The 24,527-nt window shown below is 43.0% G+C and overlaps 1 protein-coding gene across 1 annotated transcript in view; it reads right to left on the bottom strand.

Annotated features, from left to right (window-relative positions):
• Nucleotides 1-1,307: 1,307 nt before the first annotated feature.
• gli2a (GLI family zinc finger 2a) overlaps nt 1,308-24,527 on the bottom strand; it is a 65,456-nt gene continuing 42,236 nt past the window's right edge. Inside the window, exons 4-14 of the mRNA XM_026376992.1 lie at nt 21,603-21,808; nt 20,172-20,381; nt 13,893-14,094; nt 13,567-13,765; nt 12,185-12,295; nt 11,021-11,161; nt 9,003-9,152; nt 7,361-7,525; nt 6,632-6,913; nt 5,274-5,640; nt 1,308-5,128 (exon numbers count right to left, since the gene is read on the bottom strand). Coding sequence (XP_026232777.1) covers nt 2,820-5,128; nt 5,274-5,640; nt 6,632-6,913; nt 7,361-7,525; nt 9,003-9,152; nt 11,021-11,161; nt 12,185-12,295; nt 13,567-13,765; nt 13,893-14,094; nt 20,172-20,381; nt 21,603-21,808 — 4,342 coding nt within the window. The 3' untranslated portion in view covers nt 1,308-2,819. The remainder of the gene's footprint in view (nt 5,129-5,273; nt 5,641-6,631; nt 6,914-7,360; nt 7,526-9,002; nt 9,153-11,020; nt 11,162-12,184; nt 12,296-13,566; nt 13,766-13,892; nt 14,095-20,171; nt 20,382-21,602; nt 21,809-24,527) is intronic.

The raw sequence follows: 24,527 nt of genomic DNA, 5'->3' as shown, positions 1-24,527 counted from the left end.
GAAGAACACCGCACCTCTGTTGCGAGATGGAGGAGGCTTGGTTGTGTTCTGGGGCTACTTTGGCACAGGGTGTCTTGAATCTGTGGAGGGTTTAATGACATCTCAAGAATATCAAGGCTTTCTGGAGCAAAACATGCTGCCCAGTGTCGCAAAGCTTAATTTCAGTCGCAGGTCATGGATCCGCAGAACAGAATAATAACATACAGCTAAAAACAACCAAGAATGGTTAAGAACAAATCATTGGACAATTCTGAAGTGGCCTTCTATGAGTCCTGATCTAAATTATATTGAAACATGCAGTCTGGAGAAGGCACCCTTCTTGAGACAGCTGGAGCAGTTTGCTTGTGAGGAGTGGGCCAAAATACTTGTTGACAGGTGCAGAAGCCTCATTTGGAGTTATAGAAATCACTTGCAGTGATTCTTTCAAAAGGTTGTGCAACAAAGTTACCATAACTTTTGTCCAGGTCAGTTTCATCAGTTTATTTTTTTTAAAACGCCTCTGTTCAACTACAACTCAAAAGCAATGTCATGAATTTTCATGAATTAATTTTTTGTAATTTTTTAAATTTATTTTTTACTTTCAGTTAGCTTCAAGTTGAGTCAGTGACCATTATTTTTTTATTTTTTTCTTTAATGGAAGGCAACCAACAATTTTCTCCCTGTATGGACCTTATTAAACTAGAAAACCACAAAAAAAAAAAAAAAAAAAAAGAAACACTTAAACCACAACAGGCTTTTATACTTTTTTTTTTTGTACAAATTTTGCAAATGACATGTAACATCTTTATTGTTGCTAGTAGGTGTTTCATATTTGAACAAAGCTAGGCTTTCTTCAGATTTGAGAGTAGTATGGATTTTTTCACTCAATCTAACTGTATTATGAAAATAAAAATAAAGGTTGTAGATATAAGAAAAGTAGTTGTAGATATAATAATACACATACAATAATAATCACCTTTTTCCCTTATGTGTTGTTAGAGACAAAACATAGAATTAAAAGAGAATCATGAACTTGAGTTCATCAAGAGGCCAGGAACACAATTCCACATGAATGCTACTGATGCTCTGTAAGTCCTGCTTGTGTAAAGTAACTGTTTGCTAAGTTGTGAAGAGTTTGCACATGGGTTTTAATGTGCATGGCCTCTTAGATTTCTGCAGAAACCTCATTTGTGTGGTACATATTAACATATTATTAATAATAATAAAATAATTTCACTTGTAAAATGCTAGTCTTACTTTGATGTGTGTTATGAGGGCCATGAAGCATGATTATTAAAGAAGACACTACAATGGGATTTGAACAGAAAAAAAGGAGATAGTTTATTTGAAATGTACAAAATCTATATACACACTCATACAAACCCACACACTCATAGCATAGTAAGAATGAATGGTAGCATACACACATACATTTGAAAGGCTACTTAGAAATTCAGCATAACAACATAATATAACGGAGGACTTAGGAGGGCTAGTTCACCGGTCCTGTCTGAAACAGGATCATATTATCAAAGTCAAAGTCCCTTCCTGGACTCTCTGCAGTTCAACCAGAACCCAGGGGAGGTATGGGGTGCAAGGAAAGGGGGATGTTATGAATGTGTTAATTAGCCTTGGATCTCAACTGAGAACACACAGAGGTACTTGTATATTCTTTTAGAGAATGCTCTTCATCAGACACAGGGGTTCATATGCCCTGATGACTAACACAGAGGCATGTCCTTGTCCTTTTCAATCATTTACCCTTGTGAGATGGAGCCATGGAGGGTGCCTCTGATCCAGAAGGAAATCTGATTTTACAGTTCCATCCCCAGGAGCTAGGCTCATGATCAAAAAGCACTTAATATCTATGGGCCATAATTTTGTACAACTGTGTTTAAACTAGGGCTGTCAAATTACTCATTTTATCATAATATGATTTGCATAGGTTGCTACAACAACACTGCACTGTTTAGTTCTTATGCCACAAAAAAAGCTGAAGTAAGTGCATATACAATATAAACTATAACAGCAGTTCATTTTATTCATTGTTTTCAGTTTTTTTATATTAAAGGTTTGTATCACTTTCTATATGCATGGTTTGTTTATGGGTTCTGACCATCATCATTAGCCTCTGTGCTAAAGACATTGTAGTTGTGTCATAATTTGCCTGCAAAATGTTGCATACAAATTTCACAACATTGCAGTAACACAATGAATTGCTCACATAGAAGGTCCAGTAAATTGCTTAAAATGATGTCATTATAAAAATCTAATTACCAGTAGGTGTACTGCACCTTTGACAGCCCTAGTTTAAACATCAAAAGTCTATAGCATAATTTAAAGCAAGTACCACACAGTATAATCTATACACATAAAGGTCTTCATGAGAAAATAGTGTCTGATATCTACATATCATGTCCATTTCATGGTAACTCTGTTTTAATGCTATACCCAGATGCTCAACCAAGGCACTATGTGAACTCCTTTCAGTGCACCACTTTGTAAAGGGCATTTACACCAGCAAATACTGAATGGCAGTTGTTTGTAGATGCATTTATATACCCTTGGCTATCATATATTTGTAGCTAAAAAGTATGGCTTTTAAGAAATGATGATAGAACACCTGTCCTTAACCTTAGCTATACTTACTATTACATTTTTATGTTACATATTATAATGTGAAGAAAGTAATACAAGATAAGCATATTACTATGGACAATGAAGAAATATTTCATGAAATAGCCAGTTGTGCATTGTTCAATCAGTGCTTTCTTGTGTAGTCCATATATTCCTGATGTAGAAATTATAAAATGGATGGATGATGAGGTGTTTCATTGCTCTCAGCTTATCATGTTGAGGAACTTGCTTTCTTCAGCCAAGGCTGTGAGCATGGAGTTCATGTCACCAATAGCCATGTTGCCAATCCCTGTTGGTACAGACGCAAGTGTGACAGAGTTGCGAGGGGTGGTCAGACGGGAGGAACTCTGAGAAAGGCTCTGCAGAAGGCCAGGACTCAGCGTCCCTGACATTAGGCTGGAGTGGTCTCCATCATCTAGCATGGTATCAAAGTCAATCTGGGCATGCTCGGTGCCACCAGAGCTGCCAGTGGAAGAATCCACTGTACTGCTGGAGACCTGGTTGACCCCTGGTGAGGCCATATTGGCTGCTGCAGCACTGTTGCTGGCAGGAGCCTGGCTAGCACAGGGGGACATGGGGGTATCAAAACTGACAGAAGTTGGCTCAAACATGTGAATCTGACCTGTGTAGAACACAGCAGAGTTTGAATTCTCAGAGTTGCTGTTGTGGGCCACTGACCCAGTGGGCCTCTTAGGGCTAGCTTCTGAGGTCTCATTACTGTGACTAGGGCTCAAATCAGTTGACTTGGGTAACCGGTTTGACTGCATCATGCTAGACCCTGTCTGTTGTCTGGTTGACTTGGGCTCTATGGGAGGCCGGGGCTGTAGCATCCCCCTGCCTCCATTATGGATATGGAGCTGTTGAGGGAGAATGTTGTAATTTTGCTGCTGATCCACTGGGTTCACATGAGAATACCCATCAGACTGGGTCCTTCCTCTGTAACTTTGCAGTTCTGGATGTGTCATATTGTTGTGAGTAGATCTCATGCTGGTGCTCCCAGACATAGAATTTGGGACTGCCTCTTGGCCAAACCCTTGCTGAGGACTCATTTGTTCACTAAAGTTCACACTGCTGCATTGCCTCTGTTGCTGATGCTGTGGGTGGGTGATGTTTGTAGGCCTCTGGCTGTTGTGGTTTACATACCCCTGCATGGACATATTTTGACTCATAGGCACTACCTGATGGTTGCCACTCAAGCCCTGACCATGTGCCTGAAATGAACCGAAATTGTGCCTCTGCTGAACAACAGCTAAGTTCCCCTTAAAAGGATGCTGCTGTTGTTTGGAGAGCTTGGTTTTAGTGTCCACAGTCCCTGAACTCACCTCATTCCACTGCACGGGCATGTTATTTTTGTTCATATTTTCTGAGAAGGGCTGTTGGGAGTCACCGGGACTCTGGGACATTTGGCAGGATTGCTTTTCCTGACTAGAATGACCCATGGTTGCATCCACCATTGCCATCCTCCTCTGCGCATAAAATGATGCTGGTGGGGCCATGCCTGACTGGTAGCCCTGAGTCTGATTGTTGGAATGATAGTCCACTTGCCCAGAGTTTTGACCTAGGGGGGCAGAATTTTGAGACCTGAGGTACTGCACCACATCATCTGGAAGCACCATATCATCCTCCCCACTCTGCTCACCTCCAGTCATGATCCCATCTACTGCCATGTTCTCCATGGCTACATTCTCAGAAATGCTAGGTGGTCTGGGAGCAAATGGGTAACGTTGCAGGTTGCCATCAGAGCGAGTGTAGCCCTGCATAGCCAGTGCCTGGTGGCATTCTGTAGCTGCTGGACCATTCATGGGGTTCATGCTATTCGTGCTGTTGTAGCGCTGAACCCTTGGATAAGAGAGCGGTTCAAGTGTGGGGCGACGCACTGGGTCACTGGCACGCCGTGGAAGGTTGGTGGGTACCTCATGGGGCATCATGCTCTGGGTGCCATATGCAATATCACTGCATCGCCGTGGCTGAGTTCCAGAGAGTGGCTGATGGAACAGATGCGAACCTTCCTGGGAGTCACTGTATAGTGCCATGCGTGTCCTGAGGCTCATTCGATCCATGTTGGGCAGAGGCGTAGGTGGAGCTCCACCAATGGCAGCAGCATACTTTGCCTTGAGCCGGTAATGCTGAGCCGGTGTTAGACTAAGGAGGCTAGGGAGACCCCCTGCGCCAACCCCACTGACACCACCACCTCCACACTGGCTGGCCTCACTGGAGCGGCGAGACAGATCAGTGGAGATTGGGTCATATGAGTCAGCTGAACTGATGTTGTTGTGACGGCTGGTGCCAAAGTGGGATGCCTCGCTGGAGCGACGGCTGGAGTAACAGGGTGAAATTCCAGAGGAGCGCCGACTCAAGGTGAACGCTGAGCTGATGGTGCTGGAGGTGCTGTCACGTCGTTCATTCAACTGGTTCAACAGTGTTACTTCACATGAAGATAGTTCCCCTATGCGTTGGTTGGGGTATGAACCACTTAAGGCATTCATCATGTTGGAGTTCTCCAGCAGGGAACCTGGAAGAAACAAAAGGTATTATTACATAATGACAATAACTAAGGAGAAATTTACAATGTCTCACTGTAGTAAGACATAATTACATTAGCAATCTTACACTTCCATTACACAGTTGGACACTTTCCCTCAACCTTCCACACTTACCAACAGCAGGGATGGGGGGCAGCTTCATGTTGTTGCGTTGGCCCTGTGGTGGCTGTGGTGCCGAATTAACCCAGGGGCAGGAATCCCTCACTGTCTTCAGCCTTTCCTTCTTGATATTCTCCAGCTTGATGGTAACCCCAACACCATGACCCATGGCTTTCCTTAACTGAAGCCCCAATCCAGCCTGCTGTCCCCCAGTGTGAACAGTGGAGTCAACCATGGGGCACTCATCCTGTGCACTGAGGTCCCCGAAGCTGCCCCCACTGTGCATGGCCATCTCTACCCCACTGTCGTTGTTGTTGGTACTGCCGAGAGGCGACGGCTCACTGCTACATGACGAGTGGCCGCCAGGACTGGACTGATACATCTACAGGAGGACAATAGAAGCTTTATTATAAATGGCAATAGTACACCATTTTGTTTTCTACTAGTAAAATAATATTCTGCCAATCTTTGATTTGGCGGAAAATTACAACAGTGATAACAAAGAAACACAAAATGTTTAAAAAGCAAGTGAAATTTAAAAATAAAAAACATAACAATAAAAGCTAAAACCTCACACCAATCTTAAAGTCCATTATGTATTCTTCAATATTAAATAATTACCACAGTTAAAAAATTCTGAATGTAATGGTGTTTTGTAATAACTAATGTAGGCCTATAGTTCCATAACCTTATTAATTATAGATGAGCTTGATTTATTTACAAGAAAAAGTCGAGTGGATAATAGATGAGTTCTGTGCACAACAATTCAGTGGTGACAGTAATTCAAACTGACCCAAAATGAAATAAAGTCTCGATCACAGCTTGATTCTGGCCTTATTTGTTCAGCACACACACTAAACCAGTCCTAGCCTTTGAATATTAATGTGACCATGACTTTTATCATTGGCCGACTGGCTACTGCCTGTGATCTTGTGGATACAAAAAACCCAGTTTAATGCCAGCATGTGTGGGTGCATGTCTCCATATGTGCATATGTGTGCTTCACATATTCGTCATACACAAATGCAGTAATGTAGCACAAAACGTGAGGACACATATACACATCTCCCAAGATGCAAAAACAGAGACAGTTTCAGTGCTCACCTCAGTGAAGTCTATCCAAAAGGAAGGTTATAAGAGAAAGAGAGAAGCACGTTCAGGCAAAAACCAGAGGAGGGAGTTAACAAGGATGAAGTCACTACTGGCAATAAACATTTAACCTCTGAAAAATGTTAGTAAAGTGGAAAATGAAATCAGTGTTTCTCTCTGTTCAGAAACATACAAAGACATGCAATTAGTGCTGAAAGTGTGGGAATTATGTAGAGTCAGTCAAATCCCGATTCAATCCAAGCACAGAACTGGTCAAAACTCACCATAGAATTCTCTGTTTTGATAGACTGGACTTGCAGGCAGTCTTCCACTCCTCTAGAGGTGCTGTTAGCCTCTATCTTGCTGTCCACACCTCTCGAACTGTGCTTGGAATTCGCCTCATTCTCCCCGTTGCCTTTTGGTGGCTGCAGTCTTGGTGGAACATCGCTTCGTTGTTTCTTGGTGACGTGGGCTTCGGGTCCATGGACTGTCTTGACGTGCTTCCTGAGAGAACTGGGGTCCGTGTACCGCTTTGTACAGCCTGGGATTTTACACACGTATGGTTTCTGCCAAGAGGGATTTAACGCAATTGTTATTGTGGAAGGAAGGGAGAGCAAATCAACCTCAAGTGTAGATATAAGACTTTCTTATAGCTTATAGAGCAGATGCTGTTGGAGTTTATACCAGGGAAGGGGAGGTCATCCCCTTCACCTTTTTAAAGTCTCATACTTTATACTTATACGGTTTCACGTTGATTTCCCTATCACAAATTTGGACATTATCCTCTTACTGTCCTGCCACAATAGTCCAGATAAAAGGAGATTTGATTCAAAGCAAAGCTCAAATCTTAATGGTCAAAGGTTAAGGTTAGGGTTTTTTGCCCTGATATAATGTAAAGCGCAAATATAACACCATCACTAAGTACCTCATATACAGCATGTTTACTATGAAATAACACAAAGCAAGTCAGCTGATCGCTCACACGGTATGTACGCTTGTGTTTGTGAACATACCTCGTTTGAGTGAGTGCGGTTCTGGTGCTTGGCCCGGTCTGAAGCATTGGAGAAGGCCTTGTTGCAGCCTTCATGTTCACACACATATGGCTTCTCTCCAGTGTGGGACCTGAGGTGGGTCTTGAGGTTCTCCAGGCGAGAGTAAGCTTTGGAGCAGCCCTCAAACTGGAGACAGACAGATAGAAAGTCAGACCGAATGCTGATAGTGCTGTCATTTTTTGTTTGCAGCTGGTTAGAAACAAGAGCTGGGCAGAAAAAAAAGCTCTGTGTGTTTCAGTTTTCAAATGTGATCTACTCTTGGACTCTTGCCCACCTACTGTGGCGTGCCACACAAAAGCAAAGCCCTGCTATGCTTTGGTAAAAGGGCTATTATGTGAAATATCTAAACTAAGTGTGAGGTGTGGTAGAGCTCTTTGTCTGGTGTGCTTTGCTGAGACAAAGAGAAGTCTGTGTTTTGCCTTTGTATTCACTTGTACTGTACAAGCTATAATTTGCTATTCCTTCTGAGCAGTCATTGTGAGCATAATTGGCTTTGAAATTAAAAGAGAATTAAATTAGACCAGCTCAGAAATGGGGTATACAAGTCAAAAGATTTCTCCTTAAAAGATGAGTCTAAAGAGGAGTTAGAGTGTTATGAGAAGATGCACATGGGATTTGTGGGGAGAATATACGGCATGGTTCTAATAAGGACCTATGGCTCCCTGCTTGTCTGCAAATTTTAATTACACACACACACACACACACACACACACACACGTTGTCAGTCAGCTTTCTTAACTCTCTACTTCACAAGTCGTCTGTTTTAATGCATTCAAGAGCCAGTGAGAGAGCTTTGAAGCCAAGCAAACAGGCGCTCAATTTGATCTTCACACAGCAAATGAACCCCCCCACCCCCCCACAATTTATCAACATGGAAAATATCACTGGTTGTAAGTACAAAGGAAATCACATGAACTTAAGTTTATAACTTTGAGGCAAAGGGAGGGGCTAGGCACTGCATGGGTGCTAATGCGGCATGATGTGTAACATCCAAGTTTAATCTCTAGTTAACCGGTTGAAGGGTCACCAACCATAATGATGGTTATATTATCCGTCTATATCAGTTTGAGACTTTAAATTAGAACAAAAGGCCTGTTTAATGTGTGTTACAAACTGGAGGCATGGAGTTGCATTAGGAAGCAAGGATTGCATCATGGGAAATGTAGGACCCAATGCTGGATAATTACAGTCAATACTTTTTTCCCACATTCAATTTTACTAATTCTTTTTAAAATATGTCCATTACAAAACCCCTACCATCATCAAAGTGTAATGTGCTCTTTAAAAACAGTCAGTCATGCACAGGGTCATCTGATCTTGTACTTAGTTTAAGGCTTATTGGCATCAAAACATTCCTAATGTTTATTTCCCAGTAACTAAAGTCTATTACTTTTCCATGGTGTAAAGGTCCTTGAGCCAAAGAATAAGCAAATTAGCCTGTGAGTTGCTGGTTTTAAAAAATGGTGGCCCTGGCACTGCGTATAGACTGTAGTTTCTCCAGTGGAGATAGAGATCGATGAACTAAGTTCAACTTCAAAGGGTTCCTGGTCTCTGGATAAAGTTTTAGCTGTAGAGTGTTTCACAGTGACATTAGGGTCCTTACTGTGCACTTATGTGGCTTCTCCCCTGTGTGCCGCCTCATGTGGACCACCAGCATGTACTGAGCCTTAAAGGGCTTCTGCTCCCGAGAGCACTCCTCCCAGCGGCACACAAACTCCTTCTTCTCACCATGGATGTGATCGTTGTTGATGTGCTAAGGAGACAGGAAATCCAATTCAATTTAAGTTCAATTATCAGAATGTAGCACAACATACAGTATATACTGTGTGATATAGGGACATAAATGTTTTAACAGTGACTTGACATCAAATGTGTGATGTATGAGCATGTGTGTGTTTATGTATGGGTTCAGCAAATTCTCCTCTTTTTTCTCACCAGAAGATCCGCACACACAAACACTTTGTGACTGATGGTGTCATCCATTGTGGCTGACAGCTTTTATGTGTCTGTCAGCAGGAGACAGACACTTTAAAAGCACTGTCTGTTTTTTCAGGTTGTGTGCTGTGTGTCTGCGTCTGTCAGTTTCTCAAGGAAGAGGAACTTCCTCAGATCCCAGTTAAAGTGACCAAAACTTCCTTGGGATTCTCTGCCATTCTTCGTAGGTTGAATGCAACAGGAAGTCAGTGACTGTTGCCTAAAGAGGCATTTCCTTACTCATACTACTACTGTAGACATGAGACAGAGTGGCATTTTACCCACACTCCCATGACTGTTATGCCCTAAGACACAACAGTTTCTGTCAAATCTATATTCCAGACAAACACACTTTTACTGTGCGCACACTGTGTTTCTTAAAAAAGACACACATTTCAAACCTCTTATCCCTTGGACCACATGAAAATATCCACACACCCAGAGGAACCGCTTCATTTCCCGAGGACATCAAGCCCCACAGTGCACCGCTTATGTGGCCACTAGTTCACCAGAGAAAAAGCTCAGTGGTTGATGATTCTGCTGAGATCTATTTTAGGTGAAGGAGGAGGAATGGAAACATGAGTGTGGCCCATGTGCAGGCCTCTATTTTCAGGTAACATACTATCCATAATTTGGGGCTCTGGGTTGCTTTGGTTAAGGAAAGGCTGGAAAAACCTGCAGGTGTCAGTTTATTTGATGATAATGTGAGAACTTTGGGTGAAATCCTCAATGGGTTGAAGTTATTACTAAAACTTTTTAAAAACCCTGTGGTCAGGTGGGGTTGGAGGGGAAGGAGAATGTGTTGGCCTCACAATATCCATGCACACACAAGATCAAACCACTGATCCACTGCTGGGTGACTTACTAGTGCTGGCAAGCTTTCACAGAGTTTGTGGCTAGGGAGCTGGAGCTGAGGCAAAAGTTCTTAAAGGTAACTCTGGTCTTGACTTGTAGTAGCCTATAGTGACCTGTCCGCCAGTTCCATCAGTCTCTGGAACTGTGGACCTGACACACACCCCTCCTCTGAGATGAGTGACATCCAGTCAGAAACTAAGAAGAGAAGCTGCCCCCCCAAAAATGAGGTCCCATAACTCCAGAGCTGCTGGCATGACGATGGATTTATGGCCAGCCCTCTGGGCTTCAGAGGTTGGGGTGTTGCTGGGAGCGAGAGGTTAGGGGTTAGGGGTCACGGGGCTGAGGGGTTGGTGGGGCACAGCTGCAGAGCTTGGGATTGAATTTGGCGAGAGCCGGCTAGCTCATTAACATTGCACGTGGCAACCCAACAGGAAAGGATCAGTTACTGGATGGTTTTCTGACTGGACTCAATCAGTATGGATTTAATGAGCAGCATAGGAAGTGTTTGAACTTACACAACCGTTCACAACGACTTTAGATTTACATTGGACAGAAACACATTTTTATTAATGACAGGAATTATTCACATTAGTGAGATTCCTATACAGGAGAGTCCCTGTGGTCATTCTACACCTTTTCTTGGTCATTTTGTTTGTAGAGTAATTGTGGCTGTTTTGCATCTCTTGAGTGAGTTTATGTCTAAATTAAAAATATTTTTGCAGAAATAGCTCTGCAAACACAGATTTTTCATTCAATAAATCATCACAACAGGAAACCAGGCCAGATACATACAAGGACGAGTTGTTCCTGGGTGTCGTACTCCTTGGTGCAGCCCTCCCAGTGGCAGTTGGTTTCATATATGGCCTCAGGCTCCTGTTTGCATTCATCTTTATCCAGATCCTCACTTAAGTCTAAGATCCCTCCACTGTGGTCCTGGAGAGTGGCAGACAGCACTTTGTCAGAACAGTGGTATTAAACAGTTCAGATGTGTGCATCCATTATAGAAAGTGTGGTCAATATTTTAGAGAAGGGTTTTGGATAAGTTTGCATATCTCTTATCTGTTTCTTTATCCTAATGAGTTGCTGCTTGATCCGAATGTGTGACAACATCTCTTGTCATTAATTAAAGCTGCATTTTAATTTGTTACCAGTAATCAATTAAATACAAATTAGCAAGTGCAGTTAAAGCAGGGGCTGTGCTGCCACTGTGCAAAGCTGAAGCTGTGAGCTGAGCTACAAGAAGTTCAGAATAGAATGTAATAACATGTTGAACTTACAGTGGCAAGAAGAAGTATGTGAATGGTGATAATGTGTGATCTGATATTCATCTAAGAATCTAAGAATCATCTAAAAAACTGCAGTTTTGCAGGATTTTCTTTTTCTGAAGCTGTTGTGTGATTTGGGTCATTGTCCTGTTGCATCGCCCAAATTTCACAGAGTTTCAGCTACACATACATACAGATACACATATTTACACATACACATTATACTGAAGAATTTTTTGATACATTTGGAAATTCATCTTCCCCCCAATCACTGCAAACTGGCCAGGCCCTGATGCAGCAAAAGCAGGCCCAAATCATGATGTTTAGATCCTCATCAGCGTATTCTTCTTGTGCAGAGTGTTTTTTGTCAGTTGAACTAGCTCTAGTCCACACCTCTAAACGAATTTTCTTAACTTTTGCTAACACCTGACTCTAATGAGCTTTTTTGAGGTCATTACTCACTGTGAGGTTTTTATGGTTGTTTCCAATAAAGACAAGAAAGATCAGAATTTTTTTCTATTATTATTTTAGGCACATTATATTTGTTAATACTCTTGACTTAGATGAAGATCAGATCAGATTTTATGAGAAATTAATGTGGAAAACTATAAAATTCCACAAGGTTCACATATTTTTCTTGCCACTGTACTTTTGTTTATACTATCACCACACTAGTTGACATTTTTCTAACCTGAGATGTTGGTGAGATGGGCAGCGGACCTTCAGCTTCGGTCTTAACCTTTGACCTCTTGGTTGTTAGTGGGTTTACCGTGCTGCTCACTGCTGGGTCGCCACTGGCATTCTAAAACACAGATAAAACAAGTAGTAAGGTTGAAAAGACACATATTTTGTCCTGTATCTCTTATAATCTTCTGAAAAGGAGGCAGAATAACATGGTTCTTAACTGTGCTGCTTTTTCCATTCATGCGTTTGTTGCCAACCCACTCATTCATCAGTCAATCGGCCCATGAATCCTAACACACACCAGCCAACCCATTCATCTACTCATTAGCCCTCCCACTCCTCCAGTTATTAATTTAACCATTCATTCAGTTTATTAAACCGCCAGATTCCACTCAGTCAGCTATTACTGCTTTCGGCCCAGTCATTACAGCGAGCAGCAGCAGCATGGGAATCCAGTCACAAAGATACCATGCTATAGTTTTTAGTTCATCAGTCAGCTGCAAGGAGGAGTCTTGCTCCCACCAGGCATAGCCCATAAGTTAGACTAGGACCTGCCACCGAGACTAAACAGTTTAGACTGCTTTATGATCGCCAAAGCCACAAAGAAATATGAAAGAACAGGAGTTATTACCCTTGGTATAGACTGAGGAGGAGGGTCAGGGGTTGGGGAGGTTGGGGGCTTTCATGTACCAACAGATTCTGAATGCGACATAAAGACAAAGACTCTGAATGCCTGTTAAAACTCTAATGGAGATGAAAAGAAAGGAAAGAGCTCGTGTGTGTTTATGCCAAAGTTAACTGGAACTGGTCCAACATTGGAGGGGGGTCTCCTAATCCCATCCAGACGCTACAGTGTTGTAGAATTTGTGGGGGGGCCTTGGTGATTCATTCGGTGGATGGAAACCAAAATGGAAATATGGTTCAGATCACTGATGAAACTAAGTGGAATGTGTGCATGTGTGAAGTGGAATGATTTTGGATTCTGGATGTGTAAGATAGAAATATACAGTAGAATTCTGCATGAAGTTGTGCTGAAACTAAACTAAATGCAGCTGATTGCTGTGTGAACTGGAGTGATTCACTGACTGGGAAGTTTACATTACGACAGACTGTATATACTGGGCTGATACATAGAGACAGAGAAGACAGAAGGAAGTAAGACAGATGGAACTGGTCGGGCGGCCTCCTGCATATTTCTGACCTGAGACACAATTTACAATAAATACCCAATTCGTGATATCTTTATTTAGGCTACATTTACTGCTTCAGCCTCAGGTCTGAAATAGTGCTAAAACAATTAGTTGGTCATTACAATAGAATCTACAACCCAAAGTGTTTTAACTGTAGTGTACAAATGCAGTTTTAAAGTACTGAAATCCTCCACTGTACCTGATTTGCCTCAGAGTTGGAGCTGTTGTGGGAGGTGGACATAGATGAGGCAGTGAGGGGGTGTTGGCGAGCGGAAAAAGAGGACGGCGATGGCTGAACAAGAGGAGGCGTGTGGCCGAAAGCATTGAGACCCCTCTGCTGGGACAACAGCTGCTGGTACGCCACTGGATTGATGGGATGTGGGAAGCTGAACGAGGGGCTGGACAACAGGGAAAAGGAAACAGTTACCTTGTGGGAAAATGTGAATGGAGATGTGCATTCTATAAATGTGTGAATGTTTGTGTGCAAACTTTTGCTAGATGTGTGCTCGAGTTATGACTATATACCTGATCCCTCCGACGGAAAGATGCCCGTAGGAGCTGCTAGCAGCTGAGCTGGAGCGGGAGTTGTTGATGTAAGCCACTAGGGAGTTGGGTGAGGTGCGGATCATGGTCTGCAAGTCAATGCTAGCATCTGACAGTGGCGAGATGGACAGTGCCCTCTTCCTGCTCAGTCGGGGTGTCAAACGCGGGCTGGAAAAACGTGAAACTGGACACAGAGACACACAATAGCAACATCATTAATTTTGGCATTGCTACCTGAAAAAACAAGGGAGCAGCCGGTTTCTTCTGAAAAACAATTTCAAAAGAAACCGGCTGCTTTTAAACAGATGTATATTTGTCCGAGACACTTCTCTCGTACCTTATATCAACTAGACTGGAGAGCCAATGTGCAAATTCCTTGTATTTCCATTAAATCTCTATATGGTCTCAACAGAAACCAGCATTTATCCTGGACCATGTTAGAACCAACATTCAGCCTCAAGCATTCTAGTGGAGGTCATAGCCATGCTTAGCTACACACTATCTCCTGCATCTTTCTCTCTCTCACACACAAACACACACGCACACACACACACACACAGTCACACACACACACACAGCTCCTCTATTTAACATTCGTATCCTTTTATGCATAATGAATTACCCCCAATCATTCTCAGTAATTACTCTGATACCAATCTCTTTCAGACTGCCGTACTTCGGCAAGTTAAATGGAGGCAATTTAAACAAATTGATCTCAGAATACCATTAAAAAAGAACAAGGCTGACTCACAAAGGTAGGGTTCATGGCCTCCTGCTAGACCTGGTTGTTGCACTATTTACTTTATTTGGAGAAAAGAAAATCACGCAGGAGACTACTTTCCCATGAACTTAAAAAGAAAGCTATTTATTTTTCCTTATGTACTGATGGCCCAGTCCATCTTCAATGTCTATTTATTCCCTTTAAGCTTTAACAGGCATGTAGCTCCAACTCCCACAGAGACAGAGACAGACCACTAGATGGGATGAACAGGTGCTTTGCTGTGTGAACGGACAAAGAGCAGAGCTGGTGTGTGTTTGTTCACACATGTAATTAGGTCTAACAGCAGACATCATCAGAGGTGCGAGAGACCGGAAACTCATAATAGGCCCATCACAACTCACCTAAGCACATGCACATTAACCTAACACACACACTCACACGCTGCATGTCAGCTTCACTGCTGCCAATATGTTGGCAATCGTGGAGTCTATGCTGGTAGAACTCACAACCTCTCACTCCAAATGAATCCGGGCACTGCCATAATGTCTATGCCAGACCTACAACCATAAAGCAGGGTCTTAACTTCCAAAACTATTATGCTTGGAGGTGGCGAGTCGTAAAGCACAGACATATGCACTTAGTTAAAAGGCCCCCTTCAGACGACAGACAACAGTAGTTGGGGGCCTGAAGGGAAAAAAACAGTGGTAGAGATGAGAGAAACATATATGAAAGAGCTGGCAAAAAAAACAAAAAACAAATGGTCCTCAGGAATGTGCTTCTACAGGGCTAAATAATAAATGTGCATAAATGTGCATCTTTCCTTATCCACAAACAGGACTGCGAATAGAGTAAAGAAGGAAGAGTCAGGAAAATACAGAGGCAAGCAACCCACTTCTTGGAAACATGGATCGCCACTAACGAGGACTTCATTCTGATAAGCTGTGTATTGCTTCTTGACGCTTGTGCAGCTGCTAGGATTTGTTATTTTTGCAGTGAGGTAAGCTTGCTGCCTTGCCAGCAGATTTAATGGCAGATAAGTGTATTAATATCCCCCTTTATAAAGCAGGAAACAGGCCTCGCAACCTGGTGGCCTGGTAGCCTGGCGCCTGCTTTGCTCTTCTGGGCACTGTGCCCATAATACTGCTCCCTACCTCTGTCTTTAACACAACCTTTCAATCCGTACATCTACCTCAGCTCATGAGAATTCTGCCTCCAGCAACAAGGCTTGAACATCCAGAACCTTCGAGTTTCTAAAGCTAGCTAAAGTTTGGGTAGTTGTACAGTAAATGTGTGTGTGTGTGCCATTGCCCTGTGGGACTGCATCGTGGGCTGTTTGGAACTGTGGATATTCATAAGAATCATAATTACAGGCACATCAGTGCACACTTATCCTGTAAAAAGACAAAACAAATCATATACAGTACATATATGAATGTACTCTCAGAAAAATGATGGTTCTTATATGGTTGTTTAGCATGGGCTTTGTGGTTTTAGTTAGAGGATTCTTAAGATGCCATATATATTTTTTTTAAGTATAAAATGGTTTCTTCTTATTAATTCTTTTTTGAAATACGTATTGATGAGAGCTTATATGACAAAAGACAGTAGAGGTACACCACCAACAGTTGAAGGAGCAGCCTGATTTGGAGAGTTGAATCCAATGAATTAAATCCAGATAGCGTTAAATCACCTTCAATCTGTGCCAATACCTTCTCCAACCTGTAGTCAAAAATGCAAACCCCATCACATATTTCAATGGCAATACTATGCAAATGTGTAGTGTATGCCTGACTTTTATGTGTTGTCATTGTTCATCTTGCAGAGAAAAGCTCCAGCCAGCTTCAGCACCGTGCATGAGACTTTAAGAGTAGTGCCGTCTTCCAAGCAGCGGAGCTACTGTTTCAAAATGGCACCAGCTGCCAGGAAAAATCCAGATTTCATAAGAGAAATTAGAGTTTAGTTGAATCTAGCTTTTATCTGGCTTTTTTCAGTCTCCTTCCAAAAAATGGTCGCCAGGATTTTCAAAATCTTATACTCTAGTGTACTGTGTTTGTTTACTTGGGAAACAAATTTAGTCAGCAAAAACTCCATCTCCTGAGCAGTTGGCCTCTGTTGGCCTGCGTATAATCTTTGACTTGTCTACCTTGACCTTGTGTAGAGTGTAGTGGGAGCTCCTCTATGATGGTCACCCCACCAACACCACACACCACAACTTGTGTTTGTGCCCAGGTCCAGCCAGAGTGGGAAAATGTTTATTTTCCCTGCTAATACTAACACTGTGAATTTTATTAGCGAGGGAGCTTGTACTGAACCCTCTTTGAGCCCCCCCCCTGTACATCCCAAAGCTGCAGTTGTGTTTGTCAGTGTGTTTATGCACACACTTCCACCCATATGCTCGCAAACGTATAGTTAAGTGTTTGTGTAAGCTGTCTGAGGGGACCTAACCTGCTCTCCCAAATCTGTCTCTCCTCACCACCACATTGGTAAACAAGTTGAGCTCCGTCTTTCCCTCTGCTGCATCATCACTAACATCTATTTTTCCTTGGGATGGCAGGTATTTACTTTGGCTGCTTTTGTAGTGGGAGATTTGGAGCTTTCCCCTGAGACAAATGGTCTTAAAAAGGCATTTGAAATAACTGATTGTAATAACTAATATTTACCTAATCTGACACAGTGAGCACATTGAAATGAAAAACATCATGTGATCCTGATGATCTTCATTATCCTAAGACTTTCTGGAAATGGCTAGTCCTGACAACACAATTATGCAAGTCTGTTTATGTTCTATGTTCTTCACATAGAGATAGTCAGAAATTTCAGAGGCTTTCTAGAAGACTTGAACCATCTTTTGAACACTGAAATAACGCTTAACCACTGACCAATGTGACTTTGTGGGCGTTGGTTATTATACCACCAACAATTTGGAACACTGAAAGCTATTGGGCTCTGAGCTCACTAGAAACATCGATGACATATAGTCTGTACTGTCCTTGAATGCATAGAACGCAGCACACCACCACCTGCAACTGAAAGAACTATGTGCATAGATATAATGTAAAGTCTAGTGATAGGAAAATCCTCTCACAACCAGAAGAGAGGAACTATCATGTGCAGCATATTGTAATTAATACGTGGGCATCAGAGAGATGATATTAATATGTGGGAGACTCCTTGATCTTCCAGGAGAGGTGGGATGTCAGCAACAGGGTGACAGTATGTTGGGGTTCATGAGACTGTGGACACATGTAGATACCAACACAACAACCTAAAGCAACAGTACTCTATGTGTTTCAGCGAAGTCTTCACAGCTGCTAGTGACATCACACTTGTCCAGCAGTCCTGGCCGTCACACGGTCATATGGCAATGTGGAAGGAAAAGCCCAGCAAACAGCATTTGAATCTCAATCCTACATTTAGCTCTATTGGTTTGTTTTCCTTCTATGTCCGTACATTTTAAATTTTTAAGTGAAGTCTGCTCAACAGTATATCTTAAAATTCTTAAGTGGACCGGTAACACCTACAACTCTGTCAAGAGACCTTTGCTGATGCATGTGTCCACAACTTTTCCACCAGTGAACCTCTCACAGCAGATCTCTGTGTTTCACGGTTCAACTGTAAAGCATGCAGCCCTCTTACCCAGAGGGGAAAACAGGAGCAGGAGAGGGAGGTGGATGAGAAGCCATACTATGGGCGCACTGAAAGCTTCCAGTTCTTGCAGTTGGCCCTATGAATATTAGTGCATAAATTGATTTTTATTATGGGTTTTATCATCACTGCCATCCAAAACTAACATTAAGAGATGAAGCACATTTCTGCCACCTCTGCCACTACTCCTCACCCAAGCTGTGGCAGTAAATAAGGTCTTTGATTCAGGCAGAGGTTGCCCGCGATGGCCATTAGCTGGCCGACTTGGTCAATATGGGCCCTGTGTCTGGAGGCCACAGTGGAAGAGCGTCCAGACTGGCAGAGTGGCTCAAACCTGACCACATAACTCCCAGCATGGTAAAACATGAAATAAAAGCTGCTGGTATGGTGGCAGCAAGTGTGTGTGTGTGTGTGTGTGTGTGTGTGTGTGTGTGTGCGGCTATTTGAGCAAACAACTTCTCAAAACAAGTGTGGGTAAGGCATCACAGTGGCGGTCACTAAGGAAAAGGGAGAGGAGGAGGGAGGAGAGAAAGGTGGTCTACAGTTTCTGCAGGGCGCCCTCAGCCTACCTTAGCCTTGCCAGTGATTTACTGAGTGATTGAGGTATTTTAAAACATAATTTGCCACACAGACCTGTATCTGATTGTCCATCTCTGTTGATTATGCTTGCATTAGTGTCATGCAGGGGGCAGTTTCTTTCTTGTCTTTTTTTCTGTGTGGGTGGTTGGACACCAAGTACGGATGGATGAAAGAAAAGTGTGAAGGCTCCCGGAGCAGAGCGAAGCGGAGTGGGCTTCAGTGCCAAGGGGAGTATTTGATTATCAGGCATCAAAAAGGGCAGACTTTCACGGACAGTTTTCCACTCTGTGCACTTTCTATTCCCCATTCATGAGGACTGAAGGTTTCTTGGATGTGTTTCGCTGCTGAAATCAAACGTCTGTTCTAGAGCCTGACCGTCATTTTGATAGAAGGCCGAGATTTGAAATGGCATGAAAGAACAGGCGGGTCTCTGTGAGTTAGTGTGCAAACACATGTACGAGTTTGTGGGCATTTGCCTGCCTATTTGCCTTGCTGTTTGAGCTTTGTGTGCATTTGTGTGTGTGCATGTGTGTTAGCATTAAGCTGTCTCATCCCTGCCAGAAGATGGACAGTACAAGCAGCGCACCACATTAACCCCTACCTTAACAGTCAGGGTTCACTTCCTGTGCTTCATACAGTCATATTCTCTCCACGCTGGATTTATTTTGTAGGATATTACTCATAATGTCAGTACAAACACACCACCAGAACAAGAACTGCTAAGGTCACATGTATTTATGACCTCCTGGCCTAAGACTTCTAGAGTTTACACATCCTTAGCCCTCAGCTAACTGTGGCCCCCATGCCTTGTGTATACCTAAAAAGCTCCACTATCTTTGATGTGAGGAACTCTTCCATGACAAAACATCAAGAGAAAGACTAGAGGGATAGTGTGAACATGTCTCCTGTTGAGAACAAAGAGTAAGACGGCTGTTACTTCTGTACCATGGATGAAAGACGTACATGTGCATGGATTTACACATTAGTGTTTAAAAATGTTGTGACATTAAAATATTACAGTGACATGAGAAACCATGTTTCCTAAAAATGATCTTCTCATGCAACTGAAATGCAAATCTGATTTAGTTTTTTGTAGAAAATGTATTGTAATTAATATAATTATATAATTCTATGTATATAATTATCTCATGATTATGTACTTATGCAACATATTTGCATTGAATTAATGATACATACATTTATTAAGGGAAATCAAAAGCACTTTAAATGGACAGACAGAAAACGATTGTGCTTCTGCTTGAAGTAAAGGGATAGGGTTGAACTTGTGACCCTGTTAACAGAATTCTTCTCCTTACCATCCACAGGGCTGATGTAATCAGGTAGGTGAGCTGCAGCCGCGGCTGCTGCAGCGGCCGCAGCTGCCGCACCGCTCTGCATAAGCAGGTCGCCGTAGGGGCTACGCTGGCTGGCATTGGCCATCAGGTGGTAGTACTCTGTGGGGTTGGCTCCCGGCGGAGGAGGGGGAAGACTGAACAGGGCACGGTCCTTTAAGTGCTCATGGGTCACTGAAGCAGAAAAGAGGAGAAGAGAGAGACAAAGTTTTTATTTGAAGCAAAATAAAACTAAATAAATAAAAATAAAAATAAATGTCATATAATGAAATTCTAGAGAAATGAAATCAATGAGCCTTTGTATTATTCCTGTAATGAAGTAATATATTCAGTACAGCCCTTGACAGAAAGCCAAAAACAAAGATAAGTGCAGAAAGGTTGTGAGATGGGCTGAACAGAGGGGACGAGTGCCCTGCTTTTCAGATTTGAAGATTTTTGCTTGTGTGCATGCCCCGGGGTATGAGGCTTTTGATATAAGATGTCTGATGTCTTTGAGGTTTGCTGGGTTATGGGAAAATATCTCCAGGGAGTAAAGGAAGCATAAGGAGAGAAGGAGCAAGGCAGGGGGATGGGGGTGTTACAGTGTGAAGGAATACCGTATTCCTGCACTTCTCCACTGTTGTGCATTACGTCTGACAGGCTAAAGTCATACGCAGAGTGCAGGTGCACACGCACACATAAACTCATAATGCTGAGGAAGCCCTAAATGCTGCATGTGCAAAGGTAATATTGACGTACAACGTGTTAACACCTGCACCCAGTAAAGCCACATTTAAACGTGTCAGAAACTATAAGAGTGAGAGATGGATTGCTTTCCTCTCTCCTACGTTTCACTGTGTCCCCCTTTTCTCCATTTCCTGCTCTTTCTCCCTCCACACACTGGAGGGTACAAGAGTGTGCAGAGTTCTGACTACCTGTTACATGTTTCTGGCACTCAGGTTTCCCTATCAGAGGTTTATACATGCTTCACTGAGCTCCATGCTTCCACAGACTTTATTTATGTTGTGCCCTCTATTTGGTGCCTGTACTGTACTTCCCTGCCACTTTATCAGTGACATCATCTCTTTTGCAATGCTTCCCTTGAAAGGCGGGAAGATACTGCTTTGCCAGCAGCATGTGCTTGGTGATTTATTGGTCCTCGTGCGGGCTTGTGGCGCCACCTTGCATCTCAGACCTGTTGTACGAACAGAGGTAGTGGGGACAGGCCTGTGTGTGAACTCAGTGTTTCTTGGGCTCTGTCTTTTTCCCTCTGTGCTAATTTCCATGGAATCTCCCCGCCTCAAACATACTGTACATTAATATACACAGAAAGTTGCCTGAAAACCACGATATGTTTTATAAAAAGTGTGCAATTTAATCAGCATCTATGATGATGGTGTTTGGGATAAAACTCACCTTCAGCGGGGCTCAGTCCTCGGGCAGCTGAGATCATGGAGAGGGTGGGGCTGCCGTGCACTGTTCGCAGGTAGTGCTCCATGTGGGGACTGACGTAAGGATGCGGTGGGCTGAACGGTGACTCACCCGTCCCGGCCGCTGCATGCGGGGATAGACGGATCAGGGATATATCTGAGATGACAGGGCTGCCTGTAAGTCCCGGAGGTCTGTGGAGAGAGGGAGTGACAAATTGAAACAAGTGATCCCAAAAAGGAAGGTAGAGAGGTAATGAGTCTGTAGAGACAGAAAAAGGAAGAAGTGAGGGTCATAGCTCAATGCAAAGAGAAAAACAGATAGAGGACCATGCAGGAGGTGAAGACGGTGTTTATTTGATTAACTGTACAGCATTTAATTATCATCATGAGTGATCGTCATTGGTATGTTCACAGACAAGCCTTAACTTCTGTTACTTCACAAAATTGTCTGCTGTTTCAATCTACTTACACCCTTTCCCCTCCCCAGTCCCACAGCTAATACATAATAATCCCTTTTTGTCCTTGCCTTCTTCTATTGAGGCCTACAGCTATACAGACATGTCGAGACCAAGGGCTTTGAACTGCCAGGCTACAGGAAAGCTTACGTTCTGCCTGTTTGTTAGGGGAAAACTACAGGGTCTCACTTTAGTCATTACACGGTGTCTGATAAGAGAGTGCAACTGGATGCTCAAAAGTCACTGCCTGTGGCCACCTTTAGCAAGACGTGTTATATGGAGCTCTCAGACAGCCTGACAGTCATATCAGCCTATACAATAAATTTGTCATCTCTGGGAGGTAACAGGCAGCTCTGCTTGCAGAAACACAGACATGTGGGTGTTGTAATTCTCGACAGCCCTCAGGGGCTGAACTTAAGATAAAAAACGTCTCTTGTCCGCTAGCGGTGCCACAACCCTTTGAAAGGGCACCACTATTTACGTCGACCCAGTGCACTTTAGCTCTGATAAGCAGCCGGTCGTTCCCTCAGTGTGTGGTAAGAACACCTGGTAGAAAATTCAGCCATCAGAGAGGCACAGGAGAAAGGGTGACTAAGAGAGAGTGTGGTTAGATCCCCTAACCCCAACTCTAACAGTAACTCACAAAATCAGGACTGCTGCAATCATTCAGATATATGTGGCTTTTTTTTCATACCTCTGCTGAATAGAGAGGTATGATAGAGAGGTGTACCTGGCTTTCAACTTGACCCAAGGCAAGGAAAGCACAGGGCGACACTTTCAAGTAAGGAATGATTTATAAATGCAAATATTAGTTGCTGCAAAGAACTAACAAAGACCCCATAAGCCCGGTCTTTATGAATCTGGATTACTAGATGTTGGAATGAGCTAAAAGACACAAGACAGGTCATACGTATAGCAGCCATAAGTCATCATTCACTCTCTCTAAAGAAAAAGGAAAGCGAGATAAAGGAGGCAGATGAGGGTGATAAACCTTGACACAGATATAAAGGCAAACATGTCCTCTTAACACAGATGATCAGACGAATGACTCACTGTAATATAGAACATTATGTCCTTTTTCTATTTCTGAAGTCATGTTTGAGGTCAGTTCAAACACAACAGTTTTATTTAATTAAAAAACAGTTTAATTGTTTTTCACTTTGATGCCATATCTGGCCACACTTCGTGTTGTGAATTAGGAAAAAAGAGCCTCATCCTTTTCTTTTGTCTCTGTTTGTTTCGCTTCAGTTAGTGGTAGCCAATCTTTTTTAGACAACACGACCACAGTGACACTCGCAAACAACAACGCAATATAAAAAAAGCATACATAGCTGTCTTTACGAGTCCCTGAGAACAAATGCTGTTTCGGCTGACACTTTAGCAGCTCGATGGCTGCTGTGAACAAATGAGTGTTTATATGTGTGGTTTTGATTCTTGGCGGCACTTACTGCAAGTTGGGTATAGAGTATGTGTCTGTGTGTATGTGTAAGAAATGGAACACGATACTAGTTGCCGGTTCAAATCTAAAGTTTGTATTTGTCTGCAAATCAAGAATAATACTGAAAATAGATACATTGAATCTGGAAATACTAAAAATCAATGTTTTCAGTGTGCATGTGAAAGAAATCAGGTTGAAGCTAGTGACTGTGTCTACGAAAGGTGGGCTGAAGACCTAGCGAGCATGCTTGGCAGGACCTCTGCTCCCCATCCTTCCTTCAGTTTGCTTACTCAGTCTCTCTTTCGCTGCTTCTGTGCAGATGCCAAACTGCACCTAGCCCGGCCCTGCCCAGCTCAGACCAGGCCAACCAACCCAGAGCCTCGGCCCTCGCTCCATTTCCAGTAAGCGCCTGCAGACTGTCGGCCTTGTCTGAGGGCCAACTTTCTGCCGTCAGGCCCACTCTTCCCCTACAAACAACCATAAAGAGCCCTCTGTTCTGGGCGGGAGGGGAGAAGTGAGAAGAAACAGACGCTCCATACACAAAAACATGCTTCTCTCCGTACACTTCTAAGTAGCATACAAGGAGCTTGGCAGTGCCTCCTCAGATTAGTGCTTGGATGCTTCACTGAAGGACTACCTGGGTAAACTGGCACTGCTGCTGTTTCTCTTTCTTATCAAACCGGGTGACTCAAAGCTCATCCAAGTAATCGCATACTGGGATTCCCAGCATTCAGCCATTATAGAAAATCATTTTGTATAGAGTAAAACTCCTCAGTGGACCAAACATTAAGAAAACCGTCTTAATGTAAGGAGGAATCTATTTAGCATGGTTCGTATTTGCTTTCAGAAAAAGTGGTCAACATGTGTATGTCCATGTCAGATTGATGCTGATGATTCAACTCGTAGTGCAGTGAATGCCAACTGGTCTGTTTCTTTAAGGCTTGCTACGAAACCAATGGTTTGTCCGCAGGTGCAGCTCACCCTTGTGCATATTGATGGCACAAATTATGGACTCCTT

This window comes from Anabas testudineus, chromosome 21 (genome assembly GCF_900324465.2).
Source record: "Anabas testudineus chromosome 21, fAnaTes1.2, whole genome shotgun sequence".
NCBI classification, from domain to species: Eukaryota; Metazoa; Chordata; class Actinopteri; order Anabantiformes; family Anabantidae; genus Anabas; species Anabas testudineus.
This window is presented reverse-complemented; position numbering and strand designations above follow the sequence as displayed.